The following is an 18,108-nucleotide window of genomic DNA, read 5'->3' as shown; positions in this document are numbered from 1 at the left end:
ACGGCACTCCTTGTTCAATTTACAGCGTATACGAAAGGGGCAAGCAATCTGCTTTTATATGGCTGTTTCCCCCCTCGGGTACGTACCCGGATGGTTCCTGATGCCCCTCGCCTCTAAAAGGAGTTGCATATGTAAGCAGCGCCACCCTTTCCCCCTTTTTGCCTAGCTCCTCCTGTGGCTTTGCAGTGACGTTTGCCCACCAGTTGATGAGGCTGTGCACTCCAATATCCCTTCTGAGGCCTTGCTGGCATTACAGCATCTCCCATTCCACATGTGATTGAGACCAAGACAGCTTGAGTTGTTCATCACGCAGCAGACGGAAGTGCCCGCCTTTGCAAACTCGAGATTGCCGAGAGCTGCGTCGACAGAATCAGCGACGTTGTGCCTAGAAATCACAGCCATCTGCAGCCATGGCGCACCTCGCAGCGGCCAAGCTGCCCTATCGCGACATCAACCTCAGGGTCACCAGCGATGCTTATACCTTTACCTCGCCCTCATCACCTGATGCGCCGGCCTTGGTGATTGACCGTCCCATGGGAGATGTCCGGCTGGTTCAGGGCGGTTTCAATTCCTCCAAGCGCGCGACCCGCGTGTCCAGCATCTCTGGAATCCTCGGCATCATCCAGCTCCCTCTAGGTCAGTGATGGCTCTATAACCACCAACCATGATCCTTTATTGCATCTGCAACGGGCCCTAATCGTACTCCAGACAAGTATGTCATCATCATCAACAAGGCCAAGCCCATGGGCAGGCTCAAGGGACAGATGGTCTACAAGGTGATCTCGACCGAGATTCTCCCCATGCGCGAGCGACAGATCCACGATCCGGACGAAGACACCTTTATCAGCCTCCTCAAGACCTTCATTGCTCAAGGCCCCATGTACTTTTCCTACTCTATCGATCTCACCAACTCGATCCAGCGTCAATCTCATGCCGACACCTCCCGACCCCTGTGGCTGAGAACAGATGATCGCTTCTTCTTCAACAAGTATCTGCAGTCCGAGCTGATCAAGTTCCGCACCGCGGGATCTCGTAGTCAGCCTGGCCCGCAGCCTGCCATTGATCCCTACATTCTTCCTTGCATGTATGGCATGTTTGAAATCAAGCAGACCAAGTTCAAGAGCACACCCCTGACTATCGTATTGATTTCCCGACGCTCACGATACCGTGGCGGAACCCGATTTTTCACTCGAGGTGTAGACGAAGATGGCCATGTTGCCAACTACAACGAGACGGAGCAAATCGTCATCCTCAACGATAGCAGCAGCACCGGCCTCGGAGGATTTGCTGGCAGCAGTGACATGCAGAGTGGCAAGTTTGGCGCGTCGGCAGGCCAGGAGATGCAGATTCTATCATACGTCCAAACTCGAGGCAGCGTGCCCACATTCTGGTCCGAGGTCAATAACCTAAAGTACACGCCGAAAATCCAGGTGCGCAGTACAGATGCCGCCCTCGCCGCTTCAGCCAAGCACTTTGAGGAGCAGATCCGCATCTACGGAGACAACTACCTCATCAACCTGGTCAACCACAAGGGACGAGAGTTGCAGGTCAAGGAGTCTTACGAGCAGATGGCCAAGGCTCTTGTCTCGATGCCCAAGGAGCGGCGAGAGGCCGATCGTCTTACCGACGAGAAGTTTACGACGATCCAGCCCGGCTCGAGTCGCCAGCAGTTTGACCGCCTTCACTATGTCTACTTTGACTATCACAGCGAGACAAAGGGCATGCAGATGCACAAGGCCTACGCCATCGTGGACAGACTCCGGGACGCTGTCGATGCGCAGGGCTACTTCCGTGGCGTCGAAATGCCAGGAAACAACGATGGAAGGATCGAGGCCCGCAGCCTTCAGACCAGCGTGATGCGCACAAACTGCATGGACTGCCTTGACCGTACCAACGTCGTCCAAAGCATCTTTGCTCGTCACACGCTTGACCGCATGCTGCAAGATGCCGGCCTGCTCGCAAAGGGCGCATCATTTAAGAACGAAGACGCCGAGTTCGAGTTCCTCTTCCGCAACATCTGGGCCGACAATGCCGATGTTGTCTCCACGGCCTACTCTGGAACTGGCGCCATGAAGACGGACGTCACCAGGACTGGCAAGCGTACGCCAATGGGAGCCTTGCAAGATGGTCGTATTGGTCTCACACGATACTGCCTCAACAACTTCCTTGATGGCCCTCGTCAGGACGCATACGACTTGTTCCTCGGAGTCTATCAACCTGGGGAGGCCAACGTTGGCACCAACCTCATTTTCGGCGACAGGCGGCCGGTCCTCATCCAGGCTATTCCCTATATCCTGGCCTTTAGCATCTTCATCGTCCTCGTGGGCATCTTCACCAGACGGCCCCCGAATTCGAGCGTCATTCCCATGCGCCTCTTCATTCTCTTCTGGTCCAGCGTGGCGGCCTGGTGCTTCCACTTTGTCTGGACTCATGGCATGCTCTATGTAAGCGACCGCCCCATTTATGTTTTCCCCCTCTCCTGAAGCTGAGACTAACATGCGTTTTGCAGGTAAACTGGCCACGCCTGAACCCTCTCGGGTATGCGATCGATGGCTACGCCCAGAACTTCTCCAAGGCCAAGAAGGACGCCGTCATTGGATCACTTGTTGCTAGACATGAGCGTGGGCTCAGCACCGCTCGGTTCATCAACGCCGAGGAGGGTAAGAAGAGGATTGAATAGATGTACCCCATACGATCTCGGGAAATAGACGATCTATGGTCTCCATTTCAACTTTTTTTTTTTGCCCTCGGCTCCCCTTATTCTTCTGTTCCCTTCGTCGCTGTTAGACTTTGCTTGCAGATGCAGCGTTAATTCATATAATCACCCTTAAGCTCCTCCTGGGACAATTACCGTCAGCAGACGGAGAAAAAACGTTCTTTGTAGTCTTTATTTTTCATCTTCTTCATTTGTTATTACTATAACATCTGATTTCTGTTCCTCGTGGCCAGTGCCGTGGCCCCCTTTTCTACATCCGTCTGGAGTCTATACAAAGTCTTTTCTTTAGACAAAGACCATTTTTCTCTCAGTCAAAAGATCGAAGAGGATGCAAAATAATAGAAAGATATATAGTCAATATGATTATTTGCCTAATTTGTTTTGTTTTTTTTACTTGTTCAATTACAAAGAGTTATATGTTTTGTTGGATAAAAAAATTAAGTTAAGGCCTTGATAAGTTGAAAAATACACGTACAGTTTTTGAGCAGAAGAGAAAAGGGGAGTTTTTTAAACACGTCGTGGAATGATGAACATATGCGTATTTTTGCTACCTCACTCCATGGCTATGCATCGGGGTCCTGAAAAGTTGCCAACCGCAACACCGAGACAAAAGAATTCGAGACTGTAGAATAATTTGGGGTATCAGACAGACAGAAAGAAAAAAATTAGAGGAAGAAAGTAATGGAAGTAGGAGCGTATAGGATAAAAGGGTTATGGTTGAATGGGAAGGATTAACAGCTACAGTGCTGAATTATCCTATGAGAGTGATGGTAATGCAATGGATATGGATATGGGGGATATACTGATGCTGGAGAAACTCGATCCAACAAATATGAGGAGATGGTGGTAAAGAGAGAATAAAAGGGTGAAGCAGTGAGAACAAAGTGGTCTTGAGAATCACAGCCAGAGAAGCCATTTGACGCCTCGCAAAGCCCCCTTGCCGATGCCGACGAAGATGCGCAGGATCATCACCATGAACCAGACATACCACATGAAGCCCACGAGAAGCCACTCCACCGTAAGCCAGAGCCCGCGTCTCAACCAGCGGAACCGTCTACGCCGCGTACGCAGCATCTTGTCCATGGTGTCAATGACGTGCTTGATCTTGAGAGGCTGGCCGAGCATCAAGTCGCGGCTCGTCTCGTCCGCCTCGTCGGCGGCCTTGCGCGCCAGCTCGGACAAGTCATCCGCGATATGCGTGCGAACCTCCCAGACGCGCGTGCGAAGGTCATGCGTCGTCTTGTCCCGGAAGTAGTCGGCCGAAGACTGCCACCGCTGGCCCCACGTCTGGATGGCGACGCCCAGAGTGCGGGCGGCGAGGGGATATACCTCGCAGTAAGGCACTTGCTGATCGTGCAGCTGGAGGCTGAGCTGGGCTTGCTTGGGGGTAAGCCTAGCAATGTCCGACCAGGGGACGCCGCCGGGTTCGTTCGGGGAGGCAGCGGCCGCGTTCAGGGCGAGGTTCTCCTTGCTGAACGGCTTGTGCTGCTCGTTGGCGCGACGGCGCAGTTCCATGGCCTTGACGCCGGAGCTGAGTATCAGGGCCCGCATCCTAGCGACTTCGCGCTTCGAAAGCCTCATCTGACCAGGAAAGCCATGGTCAGCAATCGACCAGTGCTCGCCCGGCAGTCGTCGATGCTGGTTATCCTTGTCGCTGAGCGAAAGGGCTGAATTCCCACGCTTATCCGCCGCGTCGGGGGCAGTGCTGCTGTTATTCGGTAAGGATTCGGACTCGGAGACGTCCGAGTCTCCTATGCGAGGTTTCTGCACCGGAGAAGACCCAGACGATGAGGCGCTCCGGATTTTAATCAGCGGAGGTCGAAGAAGATCAAGTTCGGCGGCCCGACGACCGGGGGTTTCTGCGCCAGAATCAGCGGCAGCAGCAAGCTTCTCACCACCATTAGCGGCGTGGCGAAAGCTAGGCATGCGATGAAACTGAGGCATCGTATCAAGAAAGTGCTTCGGCTGGTGCTGTACTTCTTGTGCTCTGGTGGAAGGCTTTCGCGATAGAGAAAAGGGAGCCGACTTTCGCCCCCTGATCCTATCACTATCAGATTCATCCGTCGTGTCGAGGTCGGGTGCTTCACCAGATCCCTCTTTCTTACGGATAATGTCTCCCAACTTGGAAACACCGCCTCGAAGCACGTTGTCGATACGCGGCCCCTTGAACATGCCTCTCAAGCCAACGTTTTCGTCAGCTCTAAGTCGCATGCTCCCCGTGTTGCGAGCGCTTTTACCGCCGTCGGTTCCTGACATCAGCTTTCCAGCAGGGCTAGATTGACGCCTACCCAGAGTAGACGTCGAGCCTGAACGTGCCAAAAGTTTGTCGCGCTTTGACGATCGCCCTTCTCCCTCATCTTCCACTTCATCGAGTACATAAGTGTCGTCGTTCTTGTCTCGAATGATTGACTTAATCTTGCTAAAGGGGTTTCTTGTGGGAGACGTTGATCGGCTCCATGGTGGTGAAGGGTCAGCGCTGGCAACCGACTCAGACTTGCCATTGCGAAGTGGCAAGATTTCCGGTGAGTTGGGAAACGAAGCTCGTTTGCCTAGAGATGACGAAAGATAATTGGCATCAAGACTCAGGCGCGAGGGAGAGCTCTTCTTGACCTTTTCAAACACGGCAGCTTTGCGTTCTGAGTCGCTAATTTCCGCCAGAGAGCCTCGCCTGCTAGTAAATCGGGACGGCGGTTGTGAAAGTCGCCTCATGTCTTGTGCCTCAACACTCTGATCATCGGCGCTCTCGTTGGCCAAAGCCATATCTTCAAGTTCTCTTTCACGTGCTTCCTTGGCCACCATTTCCATCATCTGCTTCTGCAGCAGATCGTTTGAGTTGCTGGAAATTGTTCCCTTGCGTGCAGGTCGCATCCTCTTCTTTGGCTCACTGTCGTTGTCGCTGTCTGAATATTCAGATCCAGAATCCTTCTTTGATCGCAGTATATCGTGGCCATGCCCGGCGCTTCCATGCCGGTGGTGGAAACCTTTGATGTTCTGTAGCTTCTGTTTGGCACGCTCCTTTGTACTGCTATGAGACAATTCCGAGCGAACTTTGGACAACCCAAATTCTTTCCCCTCAGTAATCGTTTCGATCAATTCATTGTCTCTTGTTGTGAACGGCGAGATCTTGCTGCTGGTATCATCTACTTCTCGGGATAAAGGTCTACTCAAATCGGAGGTCGCAGGCGGCGGGAAAATCTTTCGCCAATGGCGGTCTTCAATAAGATGTTTGTGCCCGTTCTGCTCCAGCCAGTATGCATCGGCAATCACATCGCAAGGGTCCAAGATCCAGTCCACTCTCGGCCGCCGTGGCCTCGCTACGGCCTCCGAAGGCGAGGTCTGCAGATCGACATCTTCGGCGTATTGATAGGGGGGGATGGAAGGTCTGTCGTCGACAAGCGACGTCCCGGCTAGCGACATTTGCCGATGAACGCTTTCGACCCACGACGTAACAGCGTCTACATCGCTAAAGCCCTGCCGCTGTCCGTCAATCACCTTCCTCTCACGCGCGCGCACTTTGCGATTCCGAATATACTGCAAGGGGTTGTACTGCCTCCCTAGCGTGATGGCAAGCGCTTGGGCACCGGGAGCCAGCACAGGAGAGTCTGGGGAGCTACCCGACGATGGCCTTTCGAGCCCTGGCTTTAGGGGCGGCAGCGCATCGAGCAGTCGCCTGTACTGAGCCCACAGCTCAAGATGTACCTTGGCCTTGTGGGCTCTGGCTAGAGTCGAGGCAGAAAACTGCCAGCGGTATTGGGCATCGTGGGAGGACTCAAACGAGGACTGGAAGTTGCCGCTGTTTCTAGATACGGGAACCAGGGCCGACGGCTCTTGCAGTAAGCTGGGAGAATCGGTGCGCGAAAGCTTTCGCTGCTGCTGGAGATGCTGTCTGATGTTGCTTGAAGAGGATGCGTCTGGGATGGGTGTAAGCCGCGGGGGGGCAGCTGTCCGGGAGGCGTTTCGTCGAGAGGCGAGACGGCGATTTTCGCTAAGGCTGAGAGCCATGTGCACAATCTGAGTGGAATCCAGATCCGGAGCAGCGAGCGATTCCTGGTGGTGCGAGTCCGCGTACAGCCTGCCGTCGGCGGAATGCCCAGTGCTCGGAGGTGAGTTTGCAGGCTCTTCGCCCGATCGCCGAACGGGCGCAGACGACATCCGCATGCCCATATCGTGTCCAGGACCAGGAGAAGCCTGGAAAGCAGCATCACGACCGACGCCTAGCTGGAGCTGAGGAGCTGGAGCTGGCGTGTGAGCAGCCCGCTGTCGACGAGATCGCCCTCCACCAAAGGCATCGTGTAGCAAGAAGCCCCCGCCCAAGCGGCCCTTGTGCTTCTTCTGCGCCCGCTCTTCTCGGTGGCCATATCCGTCGTCGGCGTATGGGGAGGCCTCTCGGCGAGGGCTCAAGGCATCGTCGTCGTGGAACACGTCGTCGTGGGGAGAGAAGTCGCCGTCTCGCTGACCGGACGCATTCCCCGGCTTGCCCATCTCGTGGCTGCTATTGCGCCGGCGCTCTGGCGTCGCAGGGCCATCTCGTCGTCCGTCGCGGCTCGCTGAGTAGTATCCTGCGGACCGAGGCGCAGGCATGTGGTGATCGGCCATTGCTTGGGCGCCGGTTCATAGTCACCAGCGCCACCGGTTCTGGTTCTAGTGCAGTTGCGAAATCGTCCCTACTGAAGGCTCGAGAAGGGACGCATGGCTAAGAATTTGAGAAGACAAAGAGCGAAGAGAAGGATATTGTACAGCACAAATGGAGCTGGACGAGAGTCAAAAGGGGCGCCGTTATAATGAGGGGTGCAAGTTCCACTAGGGATGAGAAACAGGCGAGAAACCGGCCGTTTGGCGATGCGCCAGCCAAAAAAACAGGGTCACAGAGTAGCAACCAAGCTGGAGAGCTAGAAGGCCAAAGATGTGCAACCAACTGATCTTAGCAGCACCACTACCTGTATCCTCCAGTAGATACTATAGTTAGCAGTAACCAGCAGCTTCGTGTCGAATTTGCAAATGCAGCGAGCGAGGCGCAGCGCAAGCCAAGTTTCCGTCGGACGCGCAACTCGCTAATACCCGGTTGAAACCCGGACATTGGCAAATCCGCTTGAAACGAATCAATCTGGGTACTCGTCCCTTGCTTCCAGGCCCGGTTTTTATTATGCCGGCATGTCACTGGTACATTCGATCGTGCATGCGAATCACACATGGAGATGCACGGTGATGTTATTGCCCGCCTTCAGTCAGAAGCCTAATTCCACCAAATCCGTCATTTGGCAATCAATTTGCATGCGGTTTTTGCCGTTGACGATGATCTGCGTCACTCATCGGCATCGTGGGCGCATATTGAATGAAAATGGCATGGATGACATTTTATTCTATATACGTGTATTTATTTTCTTCTCCACTTCCGTGTATCAAATCGCATCTATCGTACATATAATATAGAATCATCAATCGGGGGACTGCGCTCGTACATACATCCATACATACATCCAAACGCATACAGGTTGATCTATGCTGTATCCGCTGTAACCTCTTTGCATCGTCCGCACAGTCCCTCCTCCTCCTCGGCAACATATCTCCAGCACCGACCGCATTTGCTCTGCAGAGGCGGCAGCACATACACAACGCCCTGCATGCCATCCACGACAAACTCCTTCGAATAGCACCAATCATGATTGTCGGCCGAAAGGGGAGTGTTGAGCTCCACAGATGATACCACAAACACGGCATCCAGCTCATCTAGGTACTCCTTCAAAACGGTGGCCAGGCGGTCATCCGCAACAGAGATGTTCAAGGAGCACTGAAGAGAGCTGCCGAGCGCTTTCGACTCTCGGCCTTGCTCCAACCCCGCCTTCACCGCATCGTGCACAGCGGACAGGATAGGCAAGTGTCGTCGTAGCTGCGCCTGATCCAGCGTCAAGCGCGCGGGATCAATCACATGCGAGTTGTAGAGCTGCCGTGCCGGATGTTCGAATGACCTATGTGAAAACTTTGTTAGACATAGGCGACACTAGTGGACGACAAATCATGTGCCCGCAAGACTTACACATCTTCCACCATCCATGACGGCCTGTGAGACCAGGCCTCTTCAACCAGCATCGGCGTGATTGGTGCCAGCATTCGCAAGAATCCAACCAAGATGGGAACCAGGACACCGCCCCCATCACCGCAGTACAGACGGTCTTTAAGTCCTTCCAGGTAAAACGCAGAGAGGTCTGTCGCAATCCATCGGTTGATCATCCCGACAGCCTTGTGGAATTCGTAGTTGCTATATGCCTCCCAGACCTGAGTCATGACGTCCTGAAGCTGCAGGATGGCGATTTGGTCAAGCTTTGTCAACGGTGCCTGGAGCGCAGATTGGTGCAATGACCCGAGCAGCATCTTCAATGTTGTGCGGTATTTGATCAGTGCAGTGTGTATCGGCTGCAAGATGGATGCTCCCACAAGAATATCAGATGTAAAGTCGCTGCTAGCCGCCCAGAGTCGCAGGGCATCGGTACCGAGGGCGTCGAATCGTGTGGCGGCATCATTCCCTTTGCTCTTCAGAGGGGGCAGTAGCCTGCCCTCCATAATCTCACTGGGGACAATGGTGTTGCCCAGAGACTTGGACATTTTCTTGCCTTGCGCATCAAGCGTGAAGCCATGGGTGATGAGTGTTCCGAAGGGAGGTGCAATGTCAGTTCCAGTTTTGCCGTCTGCTTTTTGAGCTGCCACAAATGTTAGGAGACTGGATTGGAACCAGCCTCGGTGCTGGTCAGAGCCTTCAAGATAGACATCCACAGGACGCCCAATCTCTGTCCAGCTGCTACCGCTGTCAAACCAAACATCCATTGTATCAGTTCCACGTCGGTACGTTCCCTTGAGCGATGGCGCAATCCAGGCGGCATCGTCTGGAGCATCCGAGAACCATGCGTCTGACGTCTTTTGTTCCATAACAGATATGATGTGCTCGATAGATTCATCCGTCATGACAGCGTTTCCACTTTCATCATAGAGAGCAGGAATAGGCACCCCCCAGGATCGCTGTCTGGAAATGCACCACTCACTTCTACCTTTGACGAAGCTTTCCAGGCGAACTCTGCCAGATTCGGGGACGAAACGCACCTGGCTCAACGCCTGAAGAGCGTCTTCCTTGATGCTTCCTACATCCGCGAACCACTGCGCCGTGGCTCGGATAACCACAGGTTTCTTCGTGCGCCAGTCATACGGGTACTTATGGACAAGTTTATGAGTCCAGAGCACATCTTCTCCAACCAGTTCCAGCACAGCCTGGCTTCCGCCGTCGAGAATAGATGGCGCCGAAGCCAGTTTTTCAGGGTCGTCTGGGTAGGCCTCGGGAGTAAAGTGCCCTTCATCCGTGATGGGGGCGAACGCTTCGATGCCCAACGCCGAGCAAGCCTGGTAGTCTTCCTGTCCGTGTCCAGGTGCCATGTGGACGAGGCCGGTTCCGGAATCAGCAGAGACAAATTCGGCATGAACAATGGGCTGCAAGGAAGAGGCGCTCCCTCTCAGCTTGTTTCGGTACAAGAGACCCGTTAGCTGGGAACCAGGAATCGACTTAGCAATGACCACACCAGAGGGAATGTTCTTTGCAATCTCTTCAAGACGGCTCTCTGCGACCAAAAGTCCATCATTTCCGACCTGCAGCAGCGCGTAGTCGAGCTCATTGTGCACAGCAATGGCCTTGTTGGCGGGAAGCGTCCAGGGGGTTGTTGTCCATATAGCAGCGTACAGTTGGCCCTTGAAGTCGCTCAGTCCGGGAACCGAGCTCCAATCAGACAAAATAGGGAATTTAACATAGGCAGCAGTCGACACATGGTCGTCACGATATTCCAGTTCAGCCTCGGCCAAAGCCGTGCGAGACGATGTCGACCAGTAAACGGGTTTGTGCTTGCGATATATGAGGCCGCTGCGGACCATCTTCTGGAACACGCGAAGTTGTCGAATCTCGAAGGCGCGGTCCATGGTTGTCCACTTATTATCCCACTCGGACATGACGGCAAACGACTGGAATCCCTTCATCTGATCCAGAATCGTCCTGCTCGCCAAACGCCTGGCAGATTCTCGAACCTTGGGCGGGCTCAATCCCTTGGTACCACTCTCCCCGAGAGCCTTCATCTCAATGGGGAGGCCGTGGCAGTCCCAACTCGGCCTGTACATGACCCTTCTACCAGCCTGCACCTGAACCCTGTTGATCATGTCCTTGAGAGTCTTGTTGATCGCATGGCCGGCATGAAGCGGCCCATTGGCGTACGGCGGGCCATCGTGGAGTACGAACGGGTTCTCTTTTGGCCGGTTGCTCGTCTGCCATTGGTAATAGTTATTGGTGCAGTCGCGCAAGAGCTGCTGTTGCAGCTTTGGATTCGGCCGAGCTCTACCCCCAAGTCAGCGAATTCATCTCAACATCCATCCCATCTCTCCTCCGCATGGTCAGCTCACGGGAAGCTTGAGCGGGGCAGCCTCAGCGTCGATTTCCATGACTTTGACATGTTCGTACCAAAACCATGCCGGACGGCCAGTACGCGCTAGGCTAGAGCCTCAGTGGGCAAGATGCGACGTAATTGACGCTTTGCAACGGCGACTGCAAGAGAAGGAAGTTTTTTTTTTCTAAGATCTCGCAACCAGACCACCTCCCGCGCCAATTGCGATGAATTCTCCAATTGGGTCCTGCGGCGGGAGCTTATAGCGGCCTTGGACCCTATTTTTAGTGGATGGCGCGGGGCATGTGGCCCAGAGCCGCGATTACATCACCAGAGAGCTCAAGCTCCTTCTTTTCAACATTCACGCTCCCGCGATACAGCTCGTAGTAACAGTGAAACACAATGGCACCCATACGCCGGTACCTGAGGATTACAAAGTATTCCGTTCTTGAATGCAGGATATACTTGGACAACCCGGCGCTGGCACAGTCATGGCTTCTGAACCCCCGAAATCCCATTCTTCCACAGGTCATCGAAGCCATCCGACCACTCGTGATACCCAAGCTCCGTGAAGAAAAAGAACGAAGTAAAAAGAAGAGCACAAAGAAGAAGACGATCAAAGACGTCATCGTAAAAGGTAACAATTCTTCTTCTCGAGCTTCTTTCCGCCTCCGCATGACTGGCCTGGTCTGGAGTAAATGCCGGATTCTAACCTACCAGCAGATGACTTTGAGGTTTCCGTCTTCTTAATGGAAACCGACACACGGCATTCTCTGCTCACGAAGCAAAAGTTCTTCCGGGACAAGGGCCCATCTGCGCTGCAGTCCAACGCATCCAAGCTCATCGCAGAGACTAATGCGACTCCCATCGACGTGGATGCCAACGACTTTGCGCCAATCCGTATCGAGGAGGACAGTGACCACGAAGGCGTGGCGCTCAGCGATATCCCCTCCGCCAACACCCGCCGGCGCGCAAAGCGCCAAAGGAGCAATACCCTCGAAATCGACGACTCGGACGAATTCGAAGACGCCGGGGACGAGTCTGCCTCGGTTGTCGATGTGGATTCTGACGGTCATCAGCCTCTGCCAAAACGCCCCAGGGGCCCCGTGAAACTACCAGCAGCAGAGCCAGAGGGGGAGTTTCACGATGACTACAAGAAAAAGCTCGCAATGGACGTGTCATATGAGGGGTTCGCAATTTACGGCCGCGTCCTATGTTTGATCGTCAAAAAGAAGGAGAGCAAGACGCAGCAAAACCTTGGGGGCCAGGCCATGATGGAGAACTGGATCGCGTCAACGCAAATACCCGTTGGCGAGGAGGCCGCATGACAAGGTGAAGGGGGGAACGGAGGGGGGTGGTGGTTCGGCCAAGAAGGCATTGTTGATAATTGGCAATGCCAACAATTATCGCGTCCGGAGCTGGAGGATTCGTTTGCGTCTCGTCATAGGCATGGTCTCGCATAAAGGATCCAATTCCGGGCGCCAATCACTGGGCTGGGCAATTTTCGCAATGCGGAGACTGTGTATCCAGGCGCATGCGGGCGATTCCTGGGCTGAGCGATGCGATGCAATGCAATGCGAAGTGATGCGAGGGCGTCCTCTAACCAAGTCCGAGTCCTAGCACAAGCACAAGCAGTCGTACACCCACAGATCAGTTGATAAAGCACTCGTACCAGAAACACCATGGGGGACTCATCATCATGGGGTCCATGGCGGTGCTGAGAGTGTCCTGAGGCACATTATCTGCGGTTTCACAAATCGGTGAGCCCATTTTTGGTTCTCGCTCTGCTTTCTGCATTCTTTTTTCCATCAAGTAACACAAAGCAACAAGGGAAAGCTGTTATCTGCCTCGGCACAATATAATCGGAGACTGGATCAAAAGAAGGGTCTTGCTATCGCACCCATGCCCATTTTCAAACGTTTCAAACGGACCATCCCGCTCACCTTGCTCCGTATGGTCTCGTACATACTCCCTCGTAAAAAGCACGGGGAGTGAAGTAACAGCAGCAGCAACAATGTACGTAAAAGAAAAAGTGGTGGGGATATACCCCCATTAATATCGCACAATGGCAGCATGTGCGGAGGATATACTCTTTTCGCGGCAATTATCACTTTGAGCTTGTCGATGGACCATTTTGGTTGCGCTGCCATGGGTCGTTTTTGTCTGAGGTTTGAAAGGGTTTCCGGTGAGAGTCCAGATTTCGCCCGCCCGCTCCGCTCCGCACGATAGGCCGAATTGTGCCCCAGAACGGGCCGTGGTTTATTTTCTGATCTCATACATGCGCCTGTCAGAAGGAGAGGAAAAAAAAGGCACGAAACGCCGTGATTGGCCGGCAAAGACCTTAATTGCCTCGTCTCGAACTGCCACGTGAGGCGCCATGACAAGGCTGCGGCGCGTCTGATTGGTGTGGTCGAGGCAAAAGCTGCGTCTAGCCTCAATGCTTGTCCGTTGATTGTTGTGCCTCGTCACTTTCACGAACAAAAGAGATAACGCAGGATTGCGCCAGGATATCTCGGAGCAATAGATGGATCATGTGCGCGCCTCTCCCATGTATGATGTATGAGGTGGCATGTTCCAGGCGCGACGAGCCCATTGGTGCAGTTGCAGCAAGCAGAGTCACGTCACCGCAACTTGTCGGGCCGTCATTTGGGGTATGGGCCATGGATTCAATCAGAAAGAAATGAAAATCTGCCGTGTGCCTCGGGACGGTCGCGGCAACAGGTCGCATCGCATCGCATCGCATCGCATCGCAAGCGGGCGTATCGGCCGTGGGTTGGCGATACTGCCAGATAGCGCCGAGCCCGCAAGGTGTTGGGCGCCTATCGTAAGACCGGGCTGATTGGTTACCAGGTCCCCCCAAAGGGCAGCTGTCAAACAAAGCAAATCCATCGTACGGTTTTCAATCTGTGAATGCCTCAATCCCACCGTAACTCTCGTACACTTTTGCCTGGGGTTGATTGCAACGCAACGGCCCCCGCAGAAAAGGGCCAGAGGGGGGGCTTTGCAACGACGGGCGGGAAGAGCCTCGACTTGGTTTGCCGAGAATACCGCGACCCCCCAAGAAGTTACATGCACAAGGCCAATGTACGGCATCTCTCGCATGACAGCGCCGAAGATCCATGCCCTGGCGAGAGACGAGGGCAGAGAAAAAGGTACTTTGGGCACAAGTATCGACCATGGTCACAACTCGATTCCTGCAGGCGTCCCGCAGCTGAGCCTGAGTTGGTACGATGTGGCTTTTCAGTCTCGGCCATACAGGCCTCGTTACGCTACACCCTCTCGGTGCGCCTTTCCCCTCAGTCAGTGGGCGACCAAAAAAAAAAGGCTGAAGCTATCACCAACACCAAGGTGTGTAGCTCCCCGACTAGCTCCAGGCGAAAGCTTCAACTACAAGCACTATATACCAATGTGCTGTATTAACCATGGCCCTTTTGCCAAGGCCTTTGAAAATAAAGTTTGCATCGGAGCGTCTCTGTGCCGACTCAGGCGAATAAAAAGGTAAAAAAGCAATTCAACCGTGAATTCCTTCAAAAAAAAAAAAAACCGCTGCTCCTCACCTTGGCGATACGAGGTTCGTGGTGAGGTGTGCCGTATTCGTACGCCCTCGTGGAGATTTTGACAAGCGCCCACCTGCAACAACAAAAAAACACCTACCCTGTACAAACAGCGCGGGAAAGAAAAGAGCGAGTGTAACACAAGCACCTCAATGCACATGGCTTTTTTTTTTCCTCCACGATCTGCCCACTGTCAGTAATGCCAACACGTTTTGATGCCGTGTATTTTCAACATGTATTATCTATGATGTGGGAGCGGCCAATTAACCCGTCCGCCGAGCTGCGTGATGCTTTAGTAGTGTTAGTGTACGTGTACATGTGCTATCTCGAACGCCGGACGATGTTCTCCGCACGCTGTCGTCATATATCTCAGGCATGAATGAGAGGGGTAGACACCACCAGCAAGACAGAAGAGAAAAGTCAATACGACGATGGCGCAGGACAAGCTCAGCAACCATCCCTTCATCCGTTGCTTTTCTTGCTTGGCAGCAACTCGAATCGCGATATGGCGCGAGAAAGAGGAGGAGGGGGGTGGCATCCAACACATCCAGATACATCTATTGATGTATGAAGCCTAAAGCGGCGTAATTCTACAGATGGGTTGACAATCCTATAAAGTACGACCTGATACATACAACCCCTCGCCTGTACCTGTAGGTGATCAGTGGCCGACTTCAACCAGCGCCCTGGATCGCTCGCCATTCGCACAGCACAGCTTCAAGAGGCGAGGTGTGGCAGCCCTTTGATCCCATCGCTGATCGCCAGGGGTCCGTGTTTTGGGGACGCCACAAGCAACCCCTGCCCACCACGTGGAAAATTAGTGGCTTGACGGCACGGCTTCTCTCTCTCTTTTTTTTTTTTTTTGCTGGTGGAGCTGCGCCTGGTCACTGCGCCATTGCGCCCCCAAGAGCTCTCCACAGCAGGGCCTCGTACGAGTGCAGTGATTGATCAATCTCGCCATTGGAAATCTACATACTCCGTACATGTACAGCGGGAGCAGAAAGGACATGGGATGGAGCTTTGAACAGCTCAACTCCAGGTCAGGTCAAGGCCCCACCCCTTTCGCACTGACTCAAACGGTGTTGACGCAGCTAGCAAGACTCCAAGTGCAAGTCGCACTTATCGATTCCTACGACGACTACGGCTAGGGCTTGTGTGTTTCGGGGGTTAATCAGCTTCCGACATAACAAGCACGGTAAGTTTAGGCCAGACAAGACGTCCTTGTACAGGCGATAGGCACTACAGCGGCAGAAACAACCACGTCGGCGATACCAACGGACTCCAATGCTTCGCTGGCGGCTCATGTTAGATTGTCTTATCAACAGCTCCCGCAAAGTGCCGAGCTCTTTGTCTCCGAGCCGCGTCATGCTGACGGCTGGGTGTTACAGTAACAGTCGATCTGCATCGCTCAGGCAATCATGCCCCCCCGAGCAAGCCGAATTTCATTACCAAGCACCTTGTTTAGCAGAGAGAGGCAGCCGTCTCAGCCTTTTAACCATGTAGCAGAGAGATGGAGATGGAGATGGAGATGAAGATGGAGGTGGAGGTGGCCTTTGCTCATGGCGGATCCCGAGACAGAAAGCGGCAGGTGTGTCAGGTAAAAAAAAAGGCACGACATCGAGTATTGGGCACGTCATGCGGTGCGGCTGTATGCAATCCTGTGGATGACTGACGCTGCAAAACGGAAGATTCACGACTTACTGCGGCAATGGACCCAATCCGTCCTGCCATGACAACAACGCGCACGCCCAAGGGTACAGGATACAAACCTACCCAGTACCTCGTAGACCACCGGTAAATCAATTTCATGTAGGGCATCTGCACAAGGTGCATGAGGGATGCCACAGCGACGGTACAGATACGGCCCCCCCGTTTGCAAGACCAATGGCAGCGCATCCTTGCAGGGCTCTGGCGTGCCCGTTCCTGTGCCTGGTCCTCAGCTTTCAGCTGCGTGGCTGCGCCGAGGCCCTTGCGAGACGGGAGCCGTGCGGCTGGAGACGAGGGTTCGCAAGGGAGCAGCCGCCGTCGCATCATCGCCGCAGCCCGCTCATAGTGCTGTCCATACCCAAGGTAGTGCTGCTCGTAGTGCCGCAGGCTGGCTGCTCTGCTGGTGCCGTGTCGGAATAGGTAGAGCGGCTGGCGCAAAGAAGCGACGCACATGGGGGCACGCGCATGTACGAGCATCGTGTGTGGTATTTTCGTTACCAAGGGCTCGCTCGTCCCCAAAAATAATGCACGCACGTAATCCTCTCCTGCAACTGCGGGCGTCATTGGGCAAGGGACCCGGGAATGCTTGACTCGTCCCAGTAGAACGGTTTTGCCCGCACGACAAGGCTGAGCAAGTCGTTGAGATTTGCTCTCTCCCCCGGTCCCTTGGAGCCCCGTTGATGCCCAATCATCAGGGCTGCGCTGCTGTGTGAGCATCGCAGACGGACGCCCTCTTGTGTCTCTCGATTCGAAGTAGGGCGGCAGTGTTGTATCATGGATCGGGGCTGCTGGCCCAGCGAGACAAAAGACGCAAGGATCCCCGCAATCATGGTTGTGATCATCTGACGATAGACCAGGGCCAAGCTGCCCAATCCTACCATGCACGGTGAACAGCTGACCCTGGGAAGCTGTACCCCAGAGATGGCAGATTGGCAATAGCTTGGACAAATCCATGCCGTATCTCTAGATGCCAACTGGCTAGCACAGCACGGCGAAAGGTGTGCGGTTCGGTGGCTTGCGTTGCCCTTGGACCAGGTACGAGATAAGCGGCGAACGTTTTGACGGCCACGCCGTTTCGCTTAGTCGCCAAGCATTTGATGATGTTCGTCGAACCAACAGCATTTTTGAGGAGAAGTGAGAGATGATACTGTGAAAGGAGAAGAATGCCTGCTGAACTCTGGTTGGAAGCGAAATGGAACGATTCTGCGACCCGGCAACCGAGTCGAAGCAGCCAATGGCATCCAATCATCGACCAACAACGCAAAATTCAAGGACCCGAAACCTTGAACTCCCCAAAAAAAAAATCAAAGATAATCAGGGCAAATTTGGCCAACAACAAACCATTGAACAAGCCCCTCGGGAAATGCGGAGGGCAGACGAGGCACGGTGATTGGCAGGCGCCAGTTTGCGCTAGGACGGCCCAGTTGGCTGGAACCCCCTGGAGAGAGCTGGAACAAGGGGCCTCGCCTTTTTTTCTTCAATCAGCTTTCACTTTCACTGCTGATTCGGCGTCGACTCTTGTTCCTCGAGATGATAGGGCTACATACGTGTGCTGTAGGAGCGATGCTACCCTATGCTTATCATGTACACCGGCGAGATCTCTCTGCGTGGCATTTCAACTCCGCACCCCGACCAGGGAAGAATGGAAGAAGACTGGCGCCAGGAGGGGGCGAACGTCGAACGAGCGGCGACGGGCGTCGAACGAGCTGGTTCCTGGGCTGTC

At 54.0% G+C, this 18,108-nt stretch overlaps 5 protein-coding genes across 5 annotated transcripts; 2 read left to right on the top strand and 3 right to left on the bottom strand.

Moving 5' to 3' along the window:
* Positions 1–410: 410 nt before the first annotated feature.
* On the top strand, positions 411–2,680 carry Triagg1_920 (uncharacterized protein; the record flags this gene model as incomplete). Its single annotated transcript, XM_062902717.1, has 3 exons — positions 411–636; positions 709–2,444; positions 2,510–2,680. The coding sequence occupies 3 exons, from the start codon at positions 411–413 to the stop codon at positions 2,678–2,680; spliced, it is 2,133 nt and encodes a 710-aa protein (XP_062760144.1).
* A 933-nt stretch (positions 2,681–3,613) lies between these two features.
* On the bottom strand, positions 3,614–7,312 carry Triagg1_919 (uncharacterized protein; the record flags this gene model as incomplete). The annotated part of the gene is made up of 1 exon (XM_062902706.1): positions 3,614–7,312. The coding sequence occupies one exon, from the start codon at positions 7,310–7,312 to the stop codon at positions 3,614–3,616; it is 3,699 nt and encodes a 1,232-aa protein (XP_062760143.1).
* A 901-nt stretch (positions 7,313–8,213) lies between these two features.
* Positions 8,214–11,193, bottom strand: Triagg1_918 (uncharacterized protein; the record flags this gene model as incomplete). Its single annotated transcript, XM_062902695.1, has 3 exons — positions 8,214–8,682; positions 8,751–11,078; positions 11,144–11,193. The coding sequence occupies 3 exons, from the start codon at positions 11,191–11,193 to the stop codon at positions 8,214–8,216; spliced, it is 2,847 nt and encodes a 948-aa protein (XP_062760142.1).
* A 333-nt stretch (positions 11,194–11,526) lies between these two features.
* On the top strand, positions 11,527–12,452 carry Triagg1_917 (uncharacterized protein; the record flags this gene model as incomplete). The annotated part of the gene is made up of 2 exons (XM_062902684.1): positions 11,527–11,761; positions 11,845–12,452. 2 exons carry the CDS (start codon positions 11,527–11,529, stop codon positions 12,450–12,452), a joined length of 843 nt encoding a protein of 280 aa, XP_062760141.1.
* Positions 12,453–16,139: 3,687 nt separating this feature from the next.
* Positions 16,140–16,862, bottom strand: Triagg1_916 (uncharacterized protein; the record flags this gene model as incomplete). The annotated part of the gene is made up of 2 exons (XM_062902672.1): positions 16,140–16,166; positions 16,380–16,862. The coding sequence occupies 2 exons, from the start codon at positions 16,860–16,862 to the stop codon at positions 16,140–16,142; spliced, it is 510 nt and encodes a 169-aa protein (XP_062760140.1).
* Positions 16,863–18,108: the final 1,246 nt, after the last annotated feature.

Source organism: Trichoderma aggressivum, assembly GCF_033847375.1.
Source record: "Trichoderma aggressivum f. europaeum strain CBS 100526 chromosome Unknown scaffold_002, whole genome shotgun sequence".
Classification (NCBI taxonomy): Eukaryota; Fungi; Ascomycota; class Sordariomycetes; order Hypocreales; family Hypocreaceae; genus Trichoderma; species Trichoderma aggressivum.
This window is presented reverse-complemented; position numbering and strand designations above follow the sequence as displayed.